This window comes from Thermobia domestica, chromosome 4 (assembly GCF_964235325.1).
Source record: "Thermobia domestica chromosome 4, izTheDome1.hap1.1, whole genome shotgun sequence".
In the NCBI taxonomy this organism is placed as follows: Eukaryota; Metazoa; Arthropoda; class Insecta; order Zygentoma; family Lepismatidae; genus Thermobia; species Thermobia domestica.
This window is the reverse complement of record NC_137457.1, coordinates 310506525-310530725: the sequence shown is the minus strand read 5'-3', so window position 1 is coordinate 310530725 and position 24201 is coordinate 310506525. Positions and strand designations below refer to the sequence as shown.

Genomic DNA, 24201 nt, shown 5'->3' with positions numbered 1-24201 from the left:
TTGTTTGGTCGACACACTCTCTAAAAATTCCACATATCTGATATGATAAGCCATCCAACTTTAAACCAAAGAACGTGGCGTTCTTTAAGCTTAACGATACTTCCACCACCCCAGATATTATTGACATCAAATGCCTACGGTATCCTAGTTCTATCAACTCATTGACATCAAAGTCTTTTCGCTGAAAAGTAACCATATACCATTTTTGTTTCTTCCATAGTTTCTTTTCTCCCTAATCACTTCTTCTTTTTCTGACGAATACGTCGGACCATATTCATGAAAACCTCTAAGTAGTCCCAGGTCCAATCTATAATACCGACTGTCTGAAAAAATCGTCGCCGGTTCACCGTTATCCTTAAGAACCGGATAATGTTCTTTGTAGTTATTTAACAAAGACAACATGGTTATAAACTATTTTACTTCTTATAACTATCAGTGTGGGTGGGTGGTGAGAGTTAATCTAACTATGACTATCACTTTCAGCCTTAACTTTTAACAATAATCAACCTAACGCATGCTATTGTTCTTTTCCTATTTTACTATTTTACAATACTTGGCGTGCAAGAGGCCTATTTTAACTGAGATTGAACACCAGTATCTCCGCCATAAGCTACACTAGGACCGCTACAAAAATCAGCATCACTACCATAACAACCTTCCACCGTCGTGCCTAGATTGCATGGGGATGAAATGATAATTGACGGTCGAAGATCGCTGCTACTCACCATCTAGAATGAGTAGGTTAAGGATGACAGAAGTAAACCACATTAATTAACTTTGAATGAAATCTTTGTATTTCCATAAATATCGTGTATTACTGTAACTGATCATAGACTGTGTATAAACGCAAGATCACATATCTCAAACATCTAAGAAGTTAACCACGAATAACTCGAACATAGCTGAGATACACGTACCTTCGGATGATGATGCCTGGAACTGATGTCGATGTTCTGGAAGATGAATGTCTCGCTGTCAATAGTCTGTAGTAGCTGACTATTGTTAAACCATAATCCACTTTAATGGTTTACTGGAAGTAGTAGATCTCCTGATCTAATCATAGACTGGAATCACAGCTAAGTAACAACTGTGTTAGAAGTATCAGTGGTTCTCGATGTGAATACTCAACGTATGATGATTCACTTCTGCTCCATCTGACTGATCGTTGTCTGATCCCAATCCTTTAGGACCATGAGTTTTTATACTAGGTTTCCAGACATCCTGGAATTCATTGTTGTTGACTTTCTGTATATCTCAGCTATTGGTAAAACATTGGTTTCACCCGAATTACATCGTGATCAAATTCTCAGACGAACAAATTTCTGCAAACGTTTTACATTTATCTATTTCGTATTGTTTTTGTTATTCTTATGACACTGCAGACTCGTGTCTATTCCTTGAAGAAACAACAAGCATCAGCAATGCGTAATACGATGATATAACATGTCTGCAACCTAATTACAACAATTCAAAATAGTAAACAAACATTTTAGTATTTACTTCTGAAACCAATTAATGATATGAATAAATTTAGATCTTAACCTTTTCCATAATTTTGGAGTGCCGTGACACGCATACCGTGACACTAGGAAGCCACTACACAACACTGCAGGACGCCACGAGCCAGGTCGGGTGAGCCTATTCTGCCCAAGAGGGGGAGGAACGAAATCGTCCAAACGTAGGCTGAATAACCTCTGTAGGGCTAATACGGAAAGCTCCTATACACAAGCGAATATCAAGATGGTGGACTGTCCAGCTGACGAAGAACAGATTACCCAGCGAAGCGATTAAGCATGTGACCATAATTCATTTTAGAACGCATCAGGGTACTGTAAAGACTTAGAAGTACTGTAAGTTCAGCTCCCAAGAACGATGAGAAATGACTCAAAAGTGTTGATCGCTCGCAAGCAAGTACATATTACATCACGCACATGTTCACACCAAGTTAGTTCACGGTCGAATCGTACGCCAAGAAATGGAACACTGTCAGCAAACGAAAGGCATGTTCGACGAAAATCAAACTGAGTATCTGAAAGAAAGGTACGTACCCGACCAAAATGAGCACACTTGGTTTTCCCAACAGAGAAACGAAACCCGTTCTGTGTTTTCCGGGTGTATAAACGATTGAACGTAAGTTGGAGCAGTCCAACACGTGCACGGTCACGGGAGCAACAATAAATGGTAAGGTCATAAACATAAGGAAGGCAACGAAGAGGTGTAGGAATATGAGACATAATTGATGGCCAGAGCGAATAACGTCACACTCAGAGCACTCCCTGAGGGACGCCATCTTCTTGAATGAGGCGATCAGAGAGAGTGAAGCCAAACGCATACCCTGAAATATCACTCGCCTAAAGACTGTTCTTAAAAAAAAATGAGATACAGCCGCACAGTACAAAGGAGTGAACCTGTTGCAGAATTGCGAAGTGCCAGTAGTGTCATACCTTTTTTCGACGTTAAAAAGACAGCCATTAAATGTTCTCCATAAAGAAAAGCATCTTGAGCAGCGGTTTCTAGATGGGCAAGATGCTCGGTTGTCTAAAGAAATTGACGGAATCCACATTGAAAGTTTGAGAGGAAGAAATTCTGCTTCAAGAAATATAAAAACCAAAGATTTACCAGTAAGGGGAATAGGCTATTAGCTGGAACTGCAAGTTGATGTTTCATCTGATTTTGATCACCAAAAGATACGAGCTTCTCGCGAAGCTACAGGAAAGTAAGCAGCAACCCAGATATGATTAAATAAAATCAGTAAAGAAGCCAACGCATGCACAGGTAGATGGCATAACATAGCACTATAAATGTTATCAGAACCTGGAGCAGTACCATTGGTGATGCGTAGCCACAGTCGAGTTCTGCAGTAGTAAAACGGGAATTATAAAGTTCCACGTGATAAACGATAAACGTATACGCTCAACGTGTTCTTTACGGTGATTGAAGTCCACAAGTAGTGAGTAGGGCTAGAGATGGAGGCAAACTAACTATCGAATTCATACGCACTTTTCGGCTCGGTTGGCACGAGAAATGGAGTCGGCTCAATTCAGCCGATGGTTCGAGCCAACTCGGTTGGGATAAGCCATCAGCTCGGTTTGATTCGACTCGGTCAGCCATCAGCTCGAGCCGCCTCAGTTGGATGAACTATTGGGTCGGCTCACTTCTCAGTTCAGCTCGATAGTGAATAAGCTGTGAGCCGGGCCGGTTGAGCCATTGTCAATCCTAAACCCAGACCCAGCAATTTCGAATGTTTGTCCGGTGCCCTATAAATTTAAAAAAATCTTTTTTTCATGTTCATACATGATATAATAATAATAATAATAATAATAATAATAATAATAATAATAATAATAATAGAAGTTGTAGTAATAGTAGTATCATAGATGATAATTATATTGTTTATGTAGGATACTTCAACAGAGTATTTGAAACTACACACAGGATTTGACTTAACTCGAAACTCTACCTGAATTCCAGTCGAGTTGGAGGAAATTTTTCGACTCCAGATCTCGAGTAGAGATCAAAGATATGTATTTAGAGTCGAATTTCAAAGAAATCTCGCACGAACTTGCTCCTACCCATTCCTAAATGAAATCTTACAAAATGTTAACATTAAATTCTCATTAGTGCTAGATCAGTTTTTGCATGTTCCGAATTTTATACTAAATTCCATGAACATTGAAGCGAAATAAGTAAAATAATGAGGCTGACTGTTTGAACTGTCCACTATTGCAGAGCTTGCAGGGGAAATAATTACACTATTATGCAAAATCTACTTCCAATCCAACCTCGAATTTGAAATACACTTAATTTTCACTTCACACACTTAATTTTCAAAACCTTGTTTTTATAACAACTATACGTTTTTTCTAATTAAATTCAATGTTTACTGGCTAGATAATTGTCTTCATAGCAGCTAATACTCATACTATAAAGTATAAAGCTAGTAAAAATTTGTGTAAATAAATAAAATGTATTACAGATTACTGGCTTAGTCATATAATTCGATTTTATTCACGCAGGTCCCGTCTCGTATAGACTCGGTGCTGAAAGGAATGTTAAACTCAAAATCAACTCGATTTTAAGTAGTATAAATGTTTTATATGATTGTTCAAACCACTTTATATAAATGCAGATTATGAATTACATAACATTTTAAATATAAAATACAAGCATATATATTTTCTGTATATATAACTAATTAAGTAACTCTATGACTTATGGAAACCGGAGGTTCAATTCCACGTTCTCAGAAGCTCTCCGCTGACTTGTATCTTTAGTCAACCATATCAGTTTCTACTTTGTATTAATATTTCTCCGAGATCTATCTTAATATTTTCCTGCAATATGCACCTAAATATTCCTAATGATTGTTTTCCGATTGGTCTTCCAGGTAAGGATTTGAAAAGCTTCCTACTTTCTACCATCCAGGCTATACCACCTACGCAGCTGAGCCTCCTAGCATTGATGACCCAAACAATCTTTGGTAAACTGTATAGATTATGTAGTTCCTCGTTATGAAGTTTCCGCCATTCCCCATTCCCGTTCGTCTTGGGTCCGAATATTCATCACAGGACCTTGTTCTCAAATACTTTTAGTCTACGTTCTTCCTGAAGAGTAAGATACTATGTTTCGCAACCTTACAGAACAACAGGCATGATTATAGTTTTATATATTTTATACTTCAAATTCCCCGACAGAATTCCTGACAACAAATTTTAAACGGCATAATAAAATGAATTTCCTACTTTTAGCCCAAAATTTAATTTTTTCGTGCACATGTTTTTCGTCTGTTAATATTGATCCTAGATATTTGAAAGTATTATTGAAAGTACTATTTGATATTTCAACGCATCAATAATTTGACGTACTATGATCCCGACGAACTGCCATGTACTTAGTTTTCTCTGCATTTACTTCTAAATTCATGTCCCTGCAAGCGTTTAATAAGACCTCTGCATGTCTTTGGTACTCCTATCATCCCCTATTAAATTTACATCACCAGCATACCTCATAACACGGTGAATATCATTCAACTCTAGGCCCTGATTGCTATCTTTGATTTTCCTTATAGCACATTCCAGGACAAATTTGAATAATAATGGTGACAACACATGTCCTAGATTTACGCTGTTTTCGACGTAAAACCTAGTGGAAAATACTTTCCTACCTGAACTTTACTTGGGGATTGAATTAAACATAACTTAATTAATCTAATTAGTTTTCAAATTCTGTAAGAATGATGTACAATGGTTCTCTTCTAACCGAGTCGTAAGACTTTCTAAAATGAGTAAATAATTTGCGTACCGGGATATTGTATTCCCACTTCTTTTCGATTATTTGTCGAATGGTAAATGCTTGGTCGATAGTTGATAGATTTTGACTAAATTTCTACTGATAATCTCCAATAATTTCATCTGCATATGGGAAAGTATGAAGCACGACCGAAAAGAGTTAATATTTCATTTGAAATTTTGATAATAATTTACGATGTGTAATGTTACCATGTTTAATAAACACGGAAGAAAATAGAATATATCTTCCAGGTTAAACATGAGTAGAGATTCGGTTATATACGAAACTGATTCAATTTTTGAGTAACTACACCTGAAGGCTGTAACATGTCACTCTGTTAGTTACCAAAAAAAAAAAAAAAGTTGTAAGATATCATATAAATTCATTCTATTTCGAGTCTTCGATAAGCTAGTTTCGTTTGCCAAATTTTGAATATAGCGCCTCTAGTGGCGATTGTTGTTACTTCACCCAGCACTTGAGTTATGTTCATCAGATGTGTGCTGGAAATGTACTCGGTAAAACCTTGAAATAGTAAGCTCTACTTTTCGAGAATTAGTAAATTATTCTATTAGAGTTGTGTGTATAGTACAAGTGAATTCACTTTGACATACTAAAGTGTGGACTGTTATTTACTTAATATTCTGGTGAGTTGTATTATAGTTTTCTTAAATTTAAATCAAATTCATATATGTTCTAATGGAAACTTAACGGTTTGATTGAATGAGATATAGAAAATTGTGTGTTATCCATACTTATAACTTCCTGTATTCGATATATGTATATATATTTGAAAACTCGGTACAATTATCCAAATCTTTTTAGGTTGTCGTAGAACACGATTAAGTTGAGATTTATTGGGACTCATATTAATTTCAATTGCATTTGATTTAATGTGTCCAATCAGTAGCAGCGAGTTTAGTGACTTGTAAGGAAATCTGTAATGTCAATTTATTTTGTTATAAAGAAGTTTCCTAAATCACTGACTTATTACTTAACGAAACAAATATTAAAATCCCTGACCTATTTATGGATTTGCGATTGTTCTAATTTTTAGGAAGGTTATATGGTATTTATATTTAAGCTGAACATACGGTGGTCCTTAGGATTTCTGGCAACTATTCTTAAATTGAAAATATATATTGTTTCTCAAATGTGGCGGGTTTTCACAGGTGGGAGACCCGTAGCGAGTAACGAGCTCCTAGCTAAATAGGAACGTTACAAGGCTCATAGCCTTGGGAATAAAATTTTCTACTGGATATCGTTCTGGACTAATCCAAGCCATCCTAGATTCCTATCAAACATTTTAATAACATCCTGCTATATAATATTCTCTTACGGCTTTTTGACCTACTAAATCAATCATAAAGATTTTTCTTCAACCAGAATTTTACGAAGTCCATGCGTACTACAGAAGCAAGCGACTGACTTCCTATCTCAAACATTTCGATTACATTATTTGTGTAAAAATGTGATGTGTTAATATTGTAAAGATATCGATAGTGTCGTATCACCCCTCACCCTCTTCCCTCTTTAGTACACCTCCCGCGTGGTAACATAGATTTTGATTTCAAAATTTGTCAGTCTTCTTTATTGTCTGTTAGTGTCGTATCTGTAAAATACGAAGTCCTTGACCTGTTGCAATGCTTCGTTATCCAGCGTGATTGAAAGCAACATACGTGGGGAAATCATAGTTTTCTCAACGTGGTCTTGAATGTTGAGATTATATCATATGAATCTTCTCAACAAGCACTTACTCCTTCGTACTGGATTGCAAGTAATGTTACCAAGTTATACGTTAGAAGATACAACTGTAGTTGTGTGGTAGGAATATTCCAATATCTAGATTTATTCAAATGATTACAGCAAAAGTTATCACTCACATATATTATTATACATCCAAAGTAATTCTCTCCCACGATGTGACATCGTTGGTATTAAGCTCTAAAATACTACAAACCAGTAAACTCTGGTGACACACACAGGAATAAAAGACCCTTGTACGGGACAAAAGTTAATTGATACAATAATCCATGCACTAACAATATATCATTACATACCAAAAAGTATGACAAAAATGGGAATCGAACCGAAACGACCTTGAGCATGAAAGCCAGGCGGTTTACCGCAGAGTAAATATTTTTAGCTTCTTTTATAAACTAGTTAGCACAGAAATAGAAGCGGACAATGTATAGCATACGTATGGAAATAAGGAAATAGCAAAGTGTTTAAAAAAATATCACCGACACATTTTCTTTACAGAAGGACAACTAAAAAGATATAAGTTAAAAAATATTTGCGTTTATGAACAAGTGTAAGGATGTTAGCGGAATGTGTGTGATACGCAAGGTAATGTCGGAATAGTAACAATGTGTCGTGGTTAAACATAGATGATTGTCTGAATGACAAACCAAATAGCATTTGCTTTAGAACTACGAAACCAATTAAAATTAGAATAAAGAATTAAAATGGTTGCACTTAATGACAAAAGGTGAAGATATTTGGCTTAACGACTCACATTATTTCTGGCAAATATCTGTTATATCGCTACAATTTTCTAATCTATGACTAAAAGTATACACCTGGTAGCAAGATTTACATGATTTATTAGTATCAATATCCAAATTAAACAAGCGAATATCGTTTCACGATGTGAAACTGAGATTTTTAAACCATGCTAATTCAATATTCAAATGTCGAGTAGTAAATATGTAACTACTGGTTGCAATAAAGTAATAAGATCAACGATACAGCCTGTTCCTTGGACACAAAATCCATGTCAAAAAACATTATTGGCTATGCCTTATTCTTTTCTTTTATAGATTATAAAACTTGAAAAAGCATTGTTAATATGAAGTATTTCCAATCTGAATAGATATTAAGGCAGGAGACAGAACCCGTCTTCGGACGCTCAATTGAAGGCCAAAAACTTCCCGAGATCTACTACAGTTTTTCTCTAAGAAAATCCCATGCCAGAAGTTCTAATAAATTCAATAAATTCCGGTTTCGATATAGTGATGCAGCTTGCATTTATATATATATTAATGTCCCATGTGATATTGTGTACAAACAACTCTTCACGCTTATTTTTATAAACATCACCAGATCGTTTTAGGAGAGGATTCTACACACGACGTGGATCCACTACGACCTGCAGACGACGGACTTCTGGTTCCTGCCAAGAAGCAGATGACAACAACAAAGCAGCAGCGCAACCGCCGTCTGGGGACCCTATATATTTGATGTCCGACAGCGGACTTGTACCAGTTCTCTGGTGTCCCTTCTACTGTTTGCTTCGGAACATTAGGAGTAACCTAAACCTAGGCCTCTAGTCTGCTTCGGAATTCTTGGCTTTTCCTTTCTCCTGATTTAGCCTGCTTTGGGGCTCTGTTCGTAATCCTAACGTCAATCGTTTTGCCTGCTTCGGGGCTTTGTGGTCACCTAACCAAGCTACTGCTTGCCATGTAGCATTGGGACCCCTATCGCCACTGCACCTTGCATGATTATGGGCTTTGTGGTGATAATGTCTGCGTCCTCACGGTCAAAGACTACCTATATCTAACCTTACAAATTTAGTGAAATTAACTTTGTAGCATTTTTGTAAAACATTGTTATAGTGGAATTTTTTAATAAAACCCGGTAGTGGGAGTCGATTCCGGACATTCTTTTTATTTAACGCTCTATCTACAACTTTTATGGGATAGAGTTTTACATGGTCGAGGCTTTGACCATCTCAGTTTTGATCTGAATACTCTCCTACCGGACGGTATTTTTATTAACCGGAAGTGAACTTTTTTCATAGGTATGTGGTTTTCTAATCTGTGAACTCAGTGTCTGAGGCGTGACTGTATTTTAGTGTATGCCCTATACAAGATCAGGGAAAAACAATTTTTCAGAGGATAGTGCAAACACCAAACAGAATTCCCGACCTTCTTTTAATATCCCCCACCTTACTAAATACCCTGGACACGTTACTGAAGACCCTGATAGTTTTTTTATGCCATTTGATCACTTTACGTTATGGCATTCTTAGTTAGCTGATAAAAAGAAGGAACTATTACCTATGTATTTTTAGGAGGTGATCCTTGATTTAGTGTTGCAATTAAAAGCACAAAATCAATTGGACTCACTGAATTATGAAAAATTAAAGACCAAACTAATAGATTTAAGCAGATAAATATTACAAGGATATAGCACGGAATTTGAAATTTTACAGATTCAACAAGGAGAAAACAAACCAGTTGGAACATATTTTTAAATAAAATTAAGACTTATTTGTAAAGTTATGCCACAGGCTACCGAGGAACAGGAAATGAATGATTTGTATTTAGGTTTGAAGATTTTTCTTTTCTTTTTTCTTTTTTTTCTTTCTTTTCTTTTTTTTTTTTAAAAAAATCACATTGGAATCATTTACTGCGGTGCAGGCATTGCAATCACACTTACATAATTTGGAGAAGGCACACGACCTTATAAAGAAGCGTGATTATGTAGAATTACAACAAGCAACCTATTCACTTGGTGACGAAACTCCACTAGCCAGTAGCTTAAATTCTTCGTCAGACGCTAGCGCGTCCTTTCCCACACATCAGCAACAACCAACTTATCCGTTATGCAATCAGACATCTAACTGGCATCACTACCAAGAACCTGCTTCAGTATTTCCTGTACCTTCAGCACCACAACTACAGGGTGTCTCGCAAACTCAATTACCATCAAACCCTCCCTCCCAAGTTAGTACTACGCACCCACCACCCTACCCCCTGCGCATCTAATCCTACGAACGGCAATAGTTCATTAGAATTTAGTTAACTTGCTAATCCCACGGCCGAATTCTCTCTTTTTTTGTAACTCAGAATGCTATGAGTAACTCTCAGTTCGGGCGGGGCGGCCGTAATAATTACAAGTTACGAAAAATAATGGTAACAGTAACCAGCATAGAAATGGGAAGAAAAACAATTCTAAATATAATCATAAAAATAATAATACACCCAAACCAGTAACAGTTACAGTTTGCGGTATGTGTTATAAGCAAGGATATTCTTCTAGCATGTTATAGAGAAAACGAATAGGGAAATGCATAGGTGGCCCCAGAACAATGTTTCTCAAGAACATGTTCTGAGGGCCGTAACACACGAAGTAAATGAACAAGAAGTCACTGACCCTAGCAAACATACATTGAAATCACTTTACACTGTGGCTCCAATGGCTGACAGGAGAGATAACATAAAATTATTAAATCAGGAGCATAAGTTGCTAATTAATGTAATAATTAATGAAGAAAATTACTGTAATATTTGGTACAGGAAGCTCGTTGAGTCTGTGGCCAAAATCCATGATTCCTCCGAACACGCAATTAATTCTTTTTAACACCAAACGTAGAGGAATGGAGAATTCCATCGTAAATTTGCGCTATGTTGCAGCAATTAAATTTACTTCCGAATTTTAGAACATGGAGAATTCTTACCTTTATTCGGGGAAGATATTCTGAATCGATTAAAAGCTAAAATTAACTTACAAAGTAATACCTTGGCTGTATACAGGAAACCACGGTCACTGCCGTATCCAATCGAGTCTAATGCTCAGGAACAACTATCGGCAAGTGCGATTTATTAGATAATAGAGCATACGTCAGCTGTAGCATTTACCACTCTTAAAGCTTCCATCCCAGCTAGGGCACATTTATTTCTTTCTATTAATATCAGGAATCGGAAAAAGGATACGGAGTATTTCATTGTTTCTCCACTAGAAAATGTATTAGATAAATACGGATTACACACTTTACCTACAAAAGTACCACGAAGCTATTTCACACTGTTTAATATCTAATCAAACTAACAGGTCAGTAACGTCAGCGAAAAATACACCGATCGCTTATGTTGAGGACTTGCAAGAAGTCGATATACAAGGGGATCAACATTAGACGAACAAAATGCCGAAATATTTATAAGTTTGAACAGGAAACATAGGATAGACTGAACAATACTAAATCACTTTTTGATATTAAACTATTTGACATAAACCCGGGCCTATCAGATGAACAGAAAAAGGCTGCACATAATTTGCTTTTTAAATACAGAGGTATCTTCTCATATTCATCGACAGACATAGGATACTTTCGTGGTTGCTTATAAAATAAGGTTAGATAAACGAGCTTCTTTTCATCAGAGGTCACCTCCTATTTTTTTGGCTGTGAGACCGCAAGTTGATCTGCATATTAAGCACCTGTTAGAAGCTAATATCATTAAAGAAACAATGCTAGCTCGTTTTCATCGCCACTTTTCATAGTGCGCAAATCAAACACCTCAGGGTTTCGCTTAGCTTTGATTTACAGGATTTAATAAGTTTGTAAAATATCTTAGCATACCATTTCAGTCCACAGAAGACATTTTACGTGTGCTTAAGAGCAAATCTTGCATTTTGACCATTGACATAAAGTCTAGCTATTTCAAGTTATTATTGCACCGTAAAAACACAAAAATATGACCTTTGACGTCAATCATAGCAGGAAATCCTATCAATTTTAACGCCACTTTATGGGTTACACCACTTCAGCAGGAGGCTTGACTATAGCAGTACGCATTTTTTAGTGTGTTTACATCTTATATTACTGCATTTGCGGATGACCTCATATAGGGAACAAAAATTGGAAACAGCAATTATCGGATTTGGAATTACTAATCAACAGACTAAGAAAACGTGATTTTAGAGTCAGCCCAAGCAATACCTACTGGTTATAGTCAGAATCAGATACTAGGATTTCCCCATCTTCTAGATCTTTCCCCATTTCATTCGAAACATTCCTTATCAAATCTTTTTTATCAGACATCAACATAAATGATTTCAAATAATCGTGAGGCATGGTACTACTTAACCTATTTTTAATGTATTTCAATTTTGAGAAACTTCTTTCATATGTTATCTGAGTTACAGGCAAAGTCAGTAGAAATTCGTATGCTAGTAGCAATCCTGGATAAGCATTACTGTACCAATTACATCTCTGCAAATTTAAAAAAAAAGCACATTGGACAATTTTTGCAACGCGGTTTACACTAGCCTTCCTTCAGAAGAAATGTGTTTTCTTGTAATTCTGAATCACTTGTGTCATCGGCACAATCTGTCGTTTCTTGTCGGCGGTACTCGTTCGTCAAAACTGACTTTCAAGAATTCTCACCACCTTGGGAATTCGAAGAGAAGATTTTCATAGAATCCTTGGAAACTTCTTTACTGAACATTTTCATAAGGTAAGTAAGTTTATCGGAAGCTGGAAGTTCTCTTACTTGGTTGAAGTTCCTACCGTATTCAATATTGTATTGAGTGCTTGAGTGCAGTTCCTTGTCATCGGATCAGAAAACAGTTTCGTCTTCACACTCATAGGGAAATATTTTTTTCCACCTCCTAAGGCAAATTGTCGAAAGGTCAGTAGACATAAAGAAATCACGTTATAATTCTTCAAATTTATAATTGGCCAGTTCTGCATTCTTGACAGATTCAAAATCAGGTCTCTGTTCTTTCAGTTGGGACAGACTAGTCTGATCATTCAATACAACTACAGTACACAAGCACCCTGTGTTTGGCGATAGTTTAATAGAAGGGTCGTCACTGAAATATTCTGAGGATCATCTGTGCTGTCAGAATTGTTTTGAACTTGAGAACATTTTTTATATATCCTTTTGCTTTATACTTAGCTTCTGGTTTGATATTTGCAGAAGCAATTGGTTACATTGTTATGATCAACTCTATATACAAAGCACTTTCTGGGTTTGAAAAATGGCCAAATTTTTTCTCCAAAGCAGAATGCTTTCTACCATCTTGTTTGCGCAATAACTGTAAGACGACTTTGGTGACATTCGATCTTCCAAATGTCCATTCGCAAATAATATACACGAATAAATATCGCACAGTCATTTAGCAAAATAAACAATGACAGAATCAATACCGCTTTTTGCCAGATCACATATAACAAGATTGAGTATATGAGCTTGACACGACACGTGTAACTGATCATAGATGTTTTGAAAAATCCGAATATTGTCCTTGCATGTTACTTGCGCATTCGGTTCAATTTTCAATACACTTCTTAATATCAAGGTTCAACTTCTGCAGAATTTCCAACAGTAAACAGCAAAGATACTAGATATGCATTTTACAATGCCAACAATTCTTTCTTTAAGAACGGTTTTAACAACATACCGTAAAACAAAAGAGCACTGACCTGTTGACTAGTATCGAATAGAACAGAAAACATTCCAGCTGAGAGACTTCTTTCGAAGTATCTTCTTTGATAAGTGTGTTGATAGCATCGGAAACATTCACCATGTTTTTTGAAAATTACGTGACCATCATCCTGCGTACTTCCTCGCACAATACTCAGTTTACTCTTCTCTATGACCTTCTATAAATTACTTTTAAGCGGAAGATAAAATTTGCTCAGCGAAAGAACAATATCCAGAGTTTCCGTGATATGTAGCTGTATCTTCCAGTCTATAGGCTGCTTCATTTACTTTTCCTCTGTAAGTGAGCTCTCTTTTACCAATGAGTTTCAGCACTTCGACAACTTGATGCATTATCTGACTGTTCTTCTCAACCTAATACTGCCGCTGTTTTATCTACCCATGAGGAAGTAGTTTCTTAAAACTATTTTCCCGTTTGTTAGAAAGTAAGCATCGACGATGGTCTGATGTATGTTGGAAGACTCATGCTCTCTTACTCTCTGACGTACAGAATCTCTAAGAAACGTGTTTGTTCGATCTGCAGAATAAGCTGTGCACACGCCGTAAAAAACGCATTTTGGGTAGAACAATATGATATCCAAGCTATGTTGGTGAAAAAATGAAATCTTTGAGTTTTACGTCCTACGTTTATGCCGGTTAGGCCAGAGGAGACGGTGATGATGAGTAATGAATAAAATGGTGGAATAAAGAAAGTGGGAGGAAACGGCAGAACCCCGAGGAGACCCACGCACAAGGTTTGTCCACCAGAATGTTCACTTGGCGAAGCAGGGTCTGAACCCGGGACTTCGAAATCGCCATTGCTAGAACTAGAGCTTTTCTGTTCATTTTCTTCTTTGATAGTAACAATCGTAGCTGATGTTTGAAGCACACTAATTTCAAGACTCGAAGTGGAATCTTCTTGCTCATTTTCCACTCTGACAGTGGCATAAGTAGCAGGTGAGGTAGGATCGGTAACTTCTACTCAATATTCAGTCTTTTGGCAGTCAGTAGCTGATAGTCTTGCAGATTTGGAGGCACTAAATAGATAGGTATATGATTATTTTGCAGGCATCAGGATAAATGATATATCTCTTAGGATGATATATCTCAGATATCTCTATACCTTGTTTCCACGACGCCGCATCGAGTTTTACGATTTAAAGCTTGGTCCATTCAGTCCAAAATATTCTTTTATGTATTGCATAACGGGAGGTGATAAGTTGAGTGGGCGCACCGGGCACCGCTCCGGCAGCCTGTTGGGCCTATCCGCCGCTGTTCGTAATATAAGGAATATTTGGGATAATTTTGGAACTGGGGGTTCAAAACAAGGTAAAATCACCATGTTTACAGGAAAAATGAGTTCATGTTACGTAAATGTAGTTACTAACATAACCTAACTTAAACTAACCTAACCTACCCTAATCTAACCTAAACTAGCCTAAACCATCAAAAACCTAAAATATAGGAAGAAAGTACGAATTATAAGGGAAGAACTCTGGTCTCAAAATTCAGATATCCTAACCTAACCTAACCCAACCCAAACTAACCTATCCTACCTAAACCATCCAAGAATACAGAAAATATAGCAACAAAGCACGAAATTGAAGCAAAATATTCTGGCCCCCAGTTCCAAAAATATGCCAAATAGTTTTAAAACGCCTATTAACTTTGTATGGAAATGTTTTTGTTACCTTGTTCTGTAAATTAAATGAAATATTTTGATACAATATTTTACAATTATTTCCAGATTATTTTATAGAACGTTGAATTAGTTCTCTCACGAGAGTATCGTAGTAGCATTATTACCAATCATTGAACTAATTATACCGTATAGCAGCATCAAACAAATATATTTGTTAAAAAGTTGAAAATTAAGAGATCCTGTATGACATCGCATAAACATCTGTGTGATTGCAAATTAGCATCGCTACATCAACCGTCATTTGTTTATCAAAAGAAAATGTAGATTAAATAATAGAAGCAGGTTTAAATATGCATTTGATGCAAACGGAAGGAGAAGTAAAGAAAAATGGGCAACTTTTATACTCACTAGTAGAGGATTTTAATTTAGAAATAATGAACATAAGACAAATATCAGATAAGAAGACATACTTGAAAAGAGAGATAGCTACTGCTATTGATTATTTTCTTGTTAGTGAAAAAAAGCAGGAACATTATTTCAGAATTTGATGTTGATGAAGACGGAATTTATAGTTAAGGAAGTTATCATAGATTAGTAAATATGGAGCTATTTGATCAGCAGGACAGGAGAAAATACTAAAAAAAAATAAATAAATAAAATAAAATAAATAATAAAATAAATAAAAGAAATCAAAACAAACCTACTATTAAAAGACTGGAAAAAGAAGAAGATATAAAGAAATATAAAGAGAAGTTAGAAAAAGAATACATAAATAATAAAGCTATGAATCTCTAGTAAAAACCTCAATAGTGTTGCAGCTGAAGTCACAAATGCGAAGGAATTCAAGAAAGGTTATAGAGAAAGTAGTAAGTTAAAATTGGACCAAAGATACAGAAATAAAAATTAATACAAGAAAAAAGCCGAACCCATAGATTAATACTAAAGTAATTCAAGAAAGGAGAAAGGGAAAGAGGATTTAATTCAAGCATGGAACAAATATATAAATAGCAAGAAAGATGCACACATAGATGAAATGAAAGAAATAAGAAATTTCAATGATGAAATAGCAGAGGAAAATAATTCAGGAGGGAGGGAAGAAGGGAAAAGGTCTTGGAGATATGCCAGAAAAAACAAAACAAAAAAAAAAGAAAACATTCTTAGAAATGAAAAGGGACAAATGCTGAAAGACAGGACGAAAATTGTGGTGTACTTAACAGATTGGGCAATGAAGCAAAATTATGAAGAACGGAAAATGAAACCAATAAATTAGGAAAAATAAGTAATAAGAGTGCAGAAGGAGAAAGTCAGGAATTAACATATGGTATTGAAAATATGGAAATAGAGGAGGCTAAGAAAAAGCTAAAAGGAAAAGCAACAGGAACAGATGAGATGTCAAATAAAATGTTAATAAACCTAGATAATAAATCTTTGGAAAGTTTAAGAATATTATGAGTAATATACTTGAATCAAGAACCATTCCTCGAAGTTGAAAGCAAACAAAGATTAAGTTAATATATAAAGGAAAAGGAAGAGGTAAACATGACATGAAAATGATAGGGCAAATCTATTACGAGCTGCGTATATAAGTTCTTTGCAATTATTCTAAGAGACAGATTAATGAACTGGCTAGAGAAAAACGAAATATTAGGTAAGTTACAAAATTGATTCAGAACAGATAGAAAACAACATTAGAACACTACTCATCAAAATATGCAGAGAAAGAAAAGATTTCATAGTAGCATTTATTGATATTGAAAAGGCGTATGATACAGTGAAGAGAGAGATATTATGGGAAGTAATGGAAAACTTAGGAATATCAAATAAATTAATTATGCTTCTTAATAAAGTATATAAGGATAACAAATACAGATATGAAATGGGAAACATAAAATCAAAATGGATAGACAGTAACAAAGGTTTGAAACAAGGATGTCCTCTATCACCAGTTGTATTCCTGATATACATACACGAAGTGGAAGAAGCATTGTTCAAAACAAACAGAGGGTTAGAATTAAGATTGAAACGAAAACAAAAAGTAAGAAAAATCCCTGGCACTCAATTTGCAGACGATGTAGCATTGATGAGTACTAATATTGAAGAATGAATTGTATACATTGCATCTATCAACTACTCTAAACAGTGAAGAAGACAACAAAGCAAGAACAGTGAACATACAAGAAGTCAGTATGTATACGGATTACATAAAATATAGTTCAAATGCTGTAGAAGTTAATGAAATTTATGTTTATATAATAATAAAGGCATGTGGGAGGCTAAAGTGGGCTAGTCGACCATTAATTTTACGGTTAAAATGAGCGTATGCATGTTTTATCCATGGAGGAATAGGGAAAAGTTCTAGAACACAGGTCTTCCTATATAGATTAGTAGCTAGGTTGGTTCTTTTCTGATCCCTGACTTAACACCATGCGATTTCTAGTTATGGGGAAGATAAACGTGCGTATTTACAGCACGAAGTTTCTGGACATTAACGATCTAAATGACCTATAATGGATGTGATATCATTTATTCCCCGTGAAATGTGTGCAGCTACTTCACATGAAACCGTCATTGGTATTTATGTCTTGGACTTAGTGGTGAACAGGTTATGACGACTTCAGTGAGCTCGCAAGTATTTAGTACCTATAGTAAGTATATTATATCTCTGACATTCTTCCGGTATAGATGTATGTACAGATTAAATATTTTTTTTTTCGTCTCATTCAGTGATATGAAATTGACTAACTTGCGTAACTTTAAGATGCAGATTTGAATATATGAAATATTGATAGCTAGGCCTGAAAACAACATATCACTTGTCAAAATTTAAAACGAAATATTACCAATATTGTATATACACATACTAGTATTCAATTTTTAATAAATGACAAGCTAGAGACACAGAATCACTTGATACACGACGCGCATTACGAAACATGAAATTGGAAGACATCTCATTTCGCACTCTTTTGCAAGTGACCTGTTTCATTTGCGTGTATCAAGCAGTTAGAACAAACTGACGTTTTTCGTAACTCCCCTTCCACGTGTGTGACAAAATATGCATTTCCAATTGTGTTTTTTTTTTGGCATATCTTCTACCACAAACTTTGCATGATTGATTCTTTTCAGAGTGTGTTAACACGTGCCTTCCCAAAAGAGAGGTTCTAGGAAATCTCTTTTTTCACACTTGGCATGTGTGCGACATTCCATCTGTGTGTGCTGACACGTGCGTATCCAAGCAATACTTTTGCGTAAACCTCTTATCACACAATTGGCTAGTGTGACGCCCTACACTTGTGTGTGTTAACATGTGCCTGTTCAAGTATTTTTTTTTAGTAAATCCTCTACTACATGCTTGGCATGTGAAAGGTCTGTCACCAGTGTGTATTAAGATGTGTGACGTTAATTGTGATTTCCTTCTGAATCCCTTTGAACATACTGCACACTCATGGGGTATTCACCTGCATGTATCAACATGTGCCTGGCCAAATCAAATTGAAAAATATAACCTTTACCACAATCTCCGCATGTGTGAGGTTTTTCAGTACTGTGAATAAACACGTGTCTTGCTAAATATGAACGCTGCCTAAATTTCTGCCCGCAAACATTGCACGTGTAAGGTGTTTCACCTGTATGTATTCGCACGTGTGATGCTAAACGTGATTTCCGTGTAAATCCCTTTGAACAGTCTCTACACTTGTAAGGTTTTTCACCAGTGTGTATTAACATGTGTATGTTCAAATAAGACCGTTCGCTGAATCCCTTTCCACAGACCGTGCAATTATGAGGTTTTTCACCTGTATGTCTTATCGTGTGTCTTGCTAGCTCCCACTTTTTAATAAAACCCTTTCCACAGACCTTGCACGTATTAGATTTTTCACCCATATGTGTTTGAGAGTGTCTTGCCAAATTCGACTTTCTAGTGAATTCCTTTGCACAAAATTGACACTGGTAAGGTAATACCTTTTTAGTGCTCTTGCAAGTATGAGGATTCTCATCTGGAATTGTTTTCTCATCACTGACAACTTCTTTTTGTTTAATGGCGGCTCTGGCTTTTCTGGAAAGAATATGTTTATCAAACGGTGAGGAATTGAGTAAACAAGAAAAAGAAATCAACGCAGATAATAAGGAGCAAGAAAGAAATGGAAAATGCTTCCACGTAAGATACAGCAATAATGGGTAGATACTTGTATTGTATACGATTTTAAATTGCATCATAAATATGAGGAACTGCCAGGTACTCATAAGTAATTCGTCACAAGATGAAGTATGGTACTAATATGCTATTTTCTGAATTCTAGTAGAAATATGGGAGACAAAACTATATTCTATTTTCCAGAATTCCCTTCCTTTTTCTATCTCAAATTTTACATATAAGTACATATACGATACCAGACTTAAGTTAATTCCAAAGTACCATCGTCAGCTAAAAAAAGGAGTTCGTATATATTGTAAATTTCACATTTTTATTACAAACTCGGTTTTCTTCTTATATTTACACTTTCTTTGGGATTTATTAATAAAGCAATGAAATGTTATTTTCAGTTTTTAAATCAAATATAGAAAAATAAGAAAATCATAAGCAAAAAGCTTTTATTGTTATGAAAGTGTAGTATGTTAGATAATTACTTGAATATGCTGGGGGAAATTTGAGGGAAAATGACTCTCCACAGGTATTAGGAAAACTAACAAATACGTAAAATTTAAATTGGAGAAAATTACATATATTTTGGGATGAACATACAATTCGCATATCAACGACACTTGTAATATCCGAAATCAATCAACATTTTTTATTGAAATTACACAAACCGAGAACAATTCCATTAGCAAAATCACAGCGATTTTTGTAAAAGATTCCTCTGTGGTCAAACGTGTTTTTTAGTGCTTTCCAACAACCAGAAATAAAGAGCGGCAGTTTGAGCTTGAGTATAGTAAGTTGTTTTATTTATTTTCTTTGAATATATAGACGTGTATTTTAAAATCATAAATGTCCAATTTAAATGCTTGAAGAAAGAAATATAAGTTGAAGGGTAACGTTTCTAAACTCAGTCACATTTATTCGCCAAGTGCATCAAATATATACGGGAAGTTAACATTCTTATAATGAGAACAGGTTCCGATTCCCTGCAGGAGCTCTTGTAGTTTGAATCCATGTTAATCAGTACGTACAGGTCTCATATAGACAGGTTTCTCAAAGAGACAAACTGTATATCCACTCAACTTATTAACAATTTTTTGAGTTAAATAGCAATTTGAAAGCACGCTTAAGGGAAAATTTTTCATGTTTTTGATATATGTTCCAACATACAAGTATGTATATATATATATATATATATATATATATATATATATATATATATATATATATAGAGAGAGAGAGAGAGAGAGAGAGAGAGAGAGAGAGGAGTTGAGTTGAATTTCAGTTTAGCGTCCCTTTCAGCAGCGAGGCTATATGAGACGTGGACTTACTGATTAACGTGGAATCCGAACCACATGAGCTCCCGCCGGGAGAGAGAGAATAAACATTGTATATTTATAAGGCCACGGTGGCTTAGTGATAGAGCGATCAAATCTGAAGCATGGGCCCTTGGTTCGATCCAAGCTTTCACCAAGTGAGCTTTGTAGTAGACAAACACCGTGAGCGTAGGCTTTCTGGGAGTTCTCCCCTTTCCTCCCATTTTCTTCATTCTATCATTTTCATTCATTCTTTATCATCACCGTATCCTTTAGCGTAGCCGACAGAATCGTCGGACGTAAAATTTGTAATTCATGTTTTGCACTTTTATAAAGAGAATTGAACAATCATATTGAAGTTTCTAAAATTGACCATACTTCCTAAAATTGAACCAAATCTTAATTACAGTAATCTGTAATATCTTACGTTTCTCATTAATTTACAATGATTTTTTATTTGTTTTCTTTATTTTTGTAAATGTCTATACATTGCATATAATTAGGAAATCAGTTTTGTTACAAAAGGTAATTTATGAACATGAAATGAATAATAATCGTTATATATGAAAGAGAGTTTGCTCCACCAGTCTTGCCATAGAGAGCAGTTGAAACCTTCAATCTCATCATTCTACTTATTTCACTTCAATGTTCATATTCATGTAGTAAATTGGTGCCCGAAATACGCTGATATATGATACGAAAACAACCAAATGGAAGAAGCTCATACAGTAAAGTCATGGACTGCTAAAGACGGGGCTCGTGTTCGAATGGTGCTGCGACAATTTACTATAATTTTTGATGGTACTCGGGATTCAATTGCTAAGTAGCTTATTTTCACTTCTTGTAAAGCATTTGCATCCCTTCTATTCCTCTCAGCATATGCAGTTCCTTGCTCCAACAGTTTATAAAATAGTACTGGTTTTCGTCAACAGCCAGGAAACACTCCTTATTTAGATATATGTTGTTTAACTTAAAGCGAGGATTTCACAAGTATTTACCGAGCGGCAAGATCTAATGTGGTATACTGTTCAACTTGACTTCAAACAATTTTAAACGTACCAAACAATATTTCTACGGACCCTCTAAGTGCCTCTACAGACAAGACAAAATCTATCGAAATGGTTTTAACAAAACACACTGTTCTGTGTTTTCTGGCTTAGGAACGGTTTCAATTTATCTTTATTTCGTATCTTTTTCTCCCATGTCTGCTCTGATTAGAAATGAGATTTTTGGCGCAAATAAACAAATTTATTTGTTCCATTGTCAATTTTGCAAATTTCGATGTTTTTGATAAAAATAACACTTTTCAGTAAAGCTAAAGAATCATGTAGATCACAGGAAGATCAACGTGCAAATTCTAGTTTTCGGTTTAGAATTAAATATCCGTTTCGATTGCTATATGTGCTTCAGAGCGATTAATTTGTAGATGGGAAGAGGAAACTATGTAATAACTTCGTTCTCAGAGTTCCAAGAGTATTTTTCCAACCCTTTATGAACCTAGAAATTCTCATGGGCATTCTCAGGCAATATTGCTTCCAGAAAAACAACCACTATCGTTTGCATTTCAAGTAATGTATGGAAAAAAAATAATATTTCAGTATCAAATCTTAACGAACTTTTATATGATATATGAATTCATGAAAATAGTCACTACTTCTTACGTACTCAGTCGCTCTTCTCCCTCTACAAAATTTCCAGTAAAACATCTTCGTCTAGAATAAACCATATACGGTTTCATATTCAAAAACCGGATTTGCTTTCAGATTCAAACTTAAATGTCTCGCACCAAAGACGCGAGAGAAAATGATTTTTTAAAAAATAATCATTGGACATATTTTCTCCTTGACGTGATATTTGTTATAAAATCTCTACTTTCTGTTACTTTACACATTAGAAAAATATACTTTTAAATACCCACTCCCAAAGACCGAATCAAACCAATGACAGAGACAGCGTGAGTTCTTTAATGTGAAATCTTGTATTGATATGATTATATCAGAACACTGCTAATAGGTGAATATTTCTAATAAATGAACCGATTAAGTAAACTGATTATTATTTTTGCAAGTATCCCGATTTAAATACCTACTGGAGAGAAAGTAGGAATTTTGTATTTGGAAACGTAATTTGATTAGGATTTGAACACATTTTATAAAATTCTACAATTATGAATTACACTTGCAACTTTTATTGTAAAGCACAACCATTACATATGCAGTGTTAAAGAGACACGAACGCGGAGCTAATGGGGTAGAGGCTAAAATCCCTATACAATGTAGGAACCGTTCATGTAAGTTTATCTCGAATATAGACGGTTGGTTTCAGGTTGCTGTTCATCTCGGAAATTCATCCTCACTCTAATAGTGCTAGCGTTCCTCATGGCACCATCCCTATACACTTATTCCTTTGAATGCAGATGAGATATTTATTTGTACCACTACGCAAACACAACCAACAGTTTCATAGACCTCTTTTGATCGCAAGATCAATACAGTTATTTCCTAATGAAATTGAATTTATAGATAATAGTAGTACTTTACGCATCAGATAATATACGTGGTATGCATATGTAAATATTCTAAAAAAGAAATAAATAGTTATTACAACTTTTTAGGATTTCGATTTAATTTCATATTAAACAGTATTTTTATGATTGCTCGTATTGTTTTATTAAAAAAACTGTATTATGAATTACAATAGCTATTGTTAATCCGAAACAAAATAATAACTATACATATAAAGCAGAAACTTCAATCCTTATTTTATACGTGTGGTTTCAATTTGATTTTAACTGAGAAATCTGTTTCCTCTTTAGGACAGCTAGTATTTCCCACATTATCATCCCCAATATACACGAAAATGGTGGATAAAAGTGACAAGAGATTTGGAAAGCTCAGTTTATCTGATTTTGTTTTTATAACTATTTCACATGTTCAGAATATAACATTATCCTTATATTCAAATAAATTCCTGAGCGGGCACCAAACCGTCGCACACTACGTTATAGTGAAACTTGGTTTTAATAGTTCTACGAAAAATGCTCGAGGCATAGTTATGCACTGGCAATACAGTTAGTGATTTATTCGAGAGATACAAAGCACTTTACATCGAACCATTTTTCTTGTTTCCTTTTTTTTTCATTTTTTCCTACAATGCATGAAAAATTAAATTAATTTTTCTCGGTGGTATTCCGAAATACTGTTTCAACTGACCGCAAAACAGGAACCTCTTTTTGGTGTGATATGCGATAATGTGTAGTAATTTATTTTCATACTATTACTATTAGCAAAGAGCAGACGATATTATCCTGCGAGAATCAAGCATTTGTTTCTTTGTCACATATTACAAAGTATAGGATAATTTGCGACATTAATTACAAAACATTGACGAAAAGAAGCTTTATGAACATTAAGCTTAATAAACATAACATTCAATTATGTAGGGCCTGGTACTTGTCTTTCTTCTTTAATTTTTGGAGCATGGTCCATTAGTGGTAAAGCTCTTACCTCCGATGCGCAAGAGTCTGTGAGTCTATCCCGGTCAAGTAAGCTTGTGATGGACAATATTGTGTCCGTAGGTTTTCTTGGAGTATTCCTGTTTCTGTCAACT

The 24201-nt window shown here is 35.2% G+C and overlaps 1 protein-coding gene across 2 annotated transcripts in view; it reads right to left on the bottom strand.

The window, feature by feature from the left end:
* Positions 1-24201, bottom strand: part of LOC145684304 (uncharacterized) — a 55258-nt gene that overhangs the window by 15883 nt on the left and 15174 nt on the right. The window contains exon 2 of one of the 2 annotated variants that reach the window (XM_081756479.1): positions 17771-19192. The exons of the other annotated variant lie outside the window; for it this stretch is intronic. Within the exon in view, the coding sequence (XP_081612605.1) occupies positions 18538-19192 (655 nt within the window). The 3' untranslated portion in view covers positions 17771-18537. Of the gene's footprint in view, positions 1-17770; positions 19193-24201 lie in introns of those variants that run through there. 2 annotated transcript variants of the gene reach the window in all.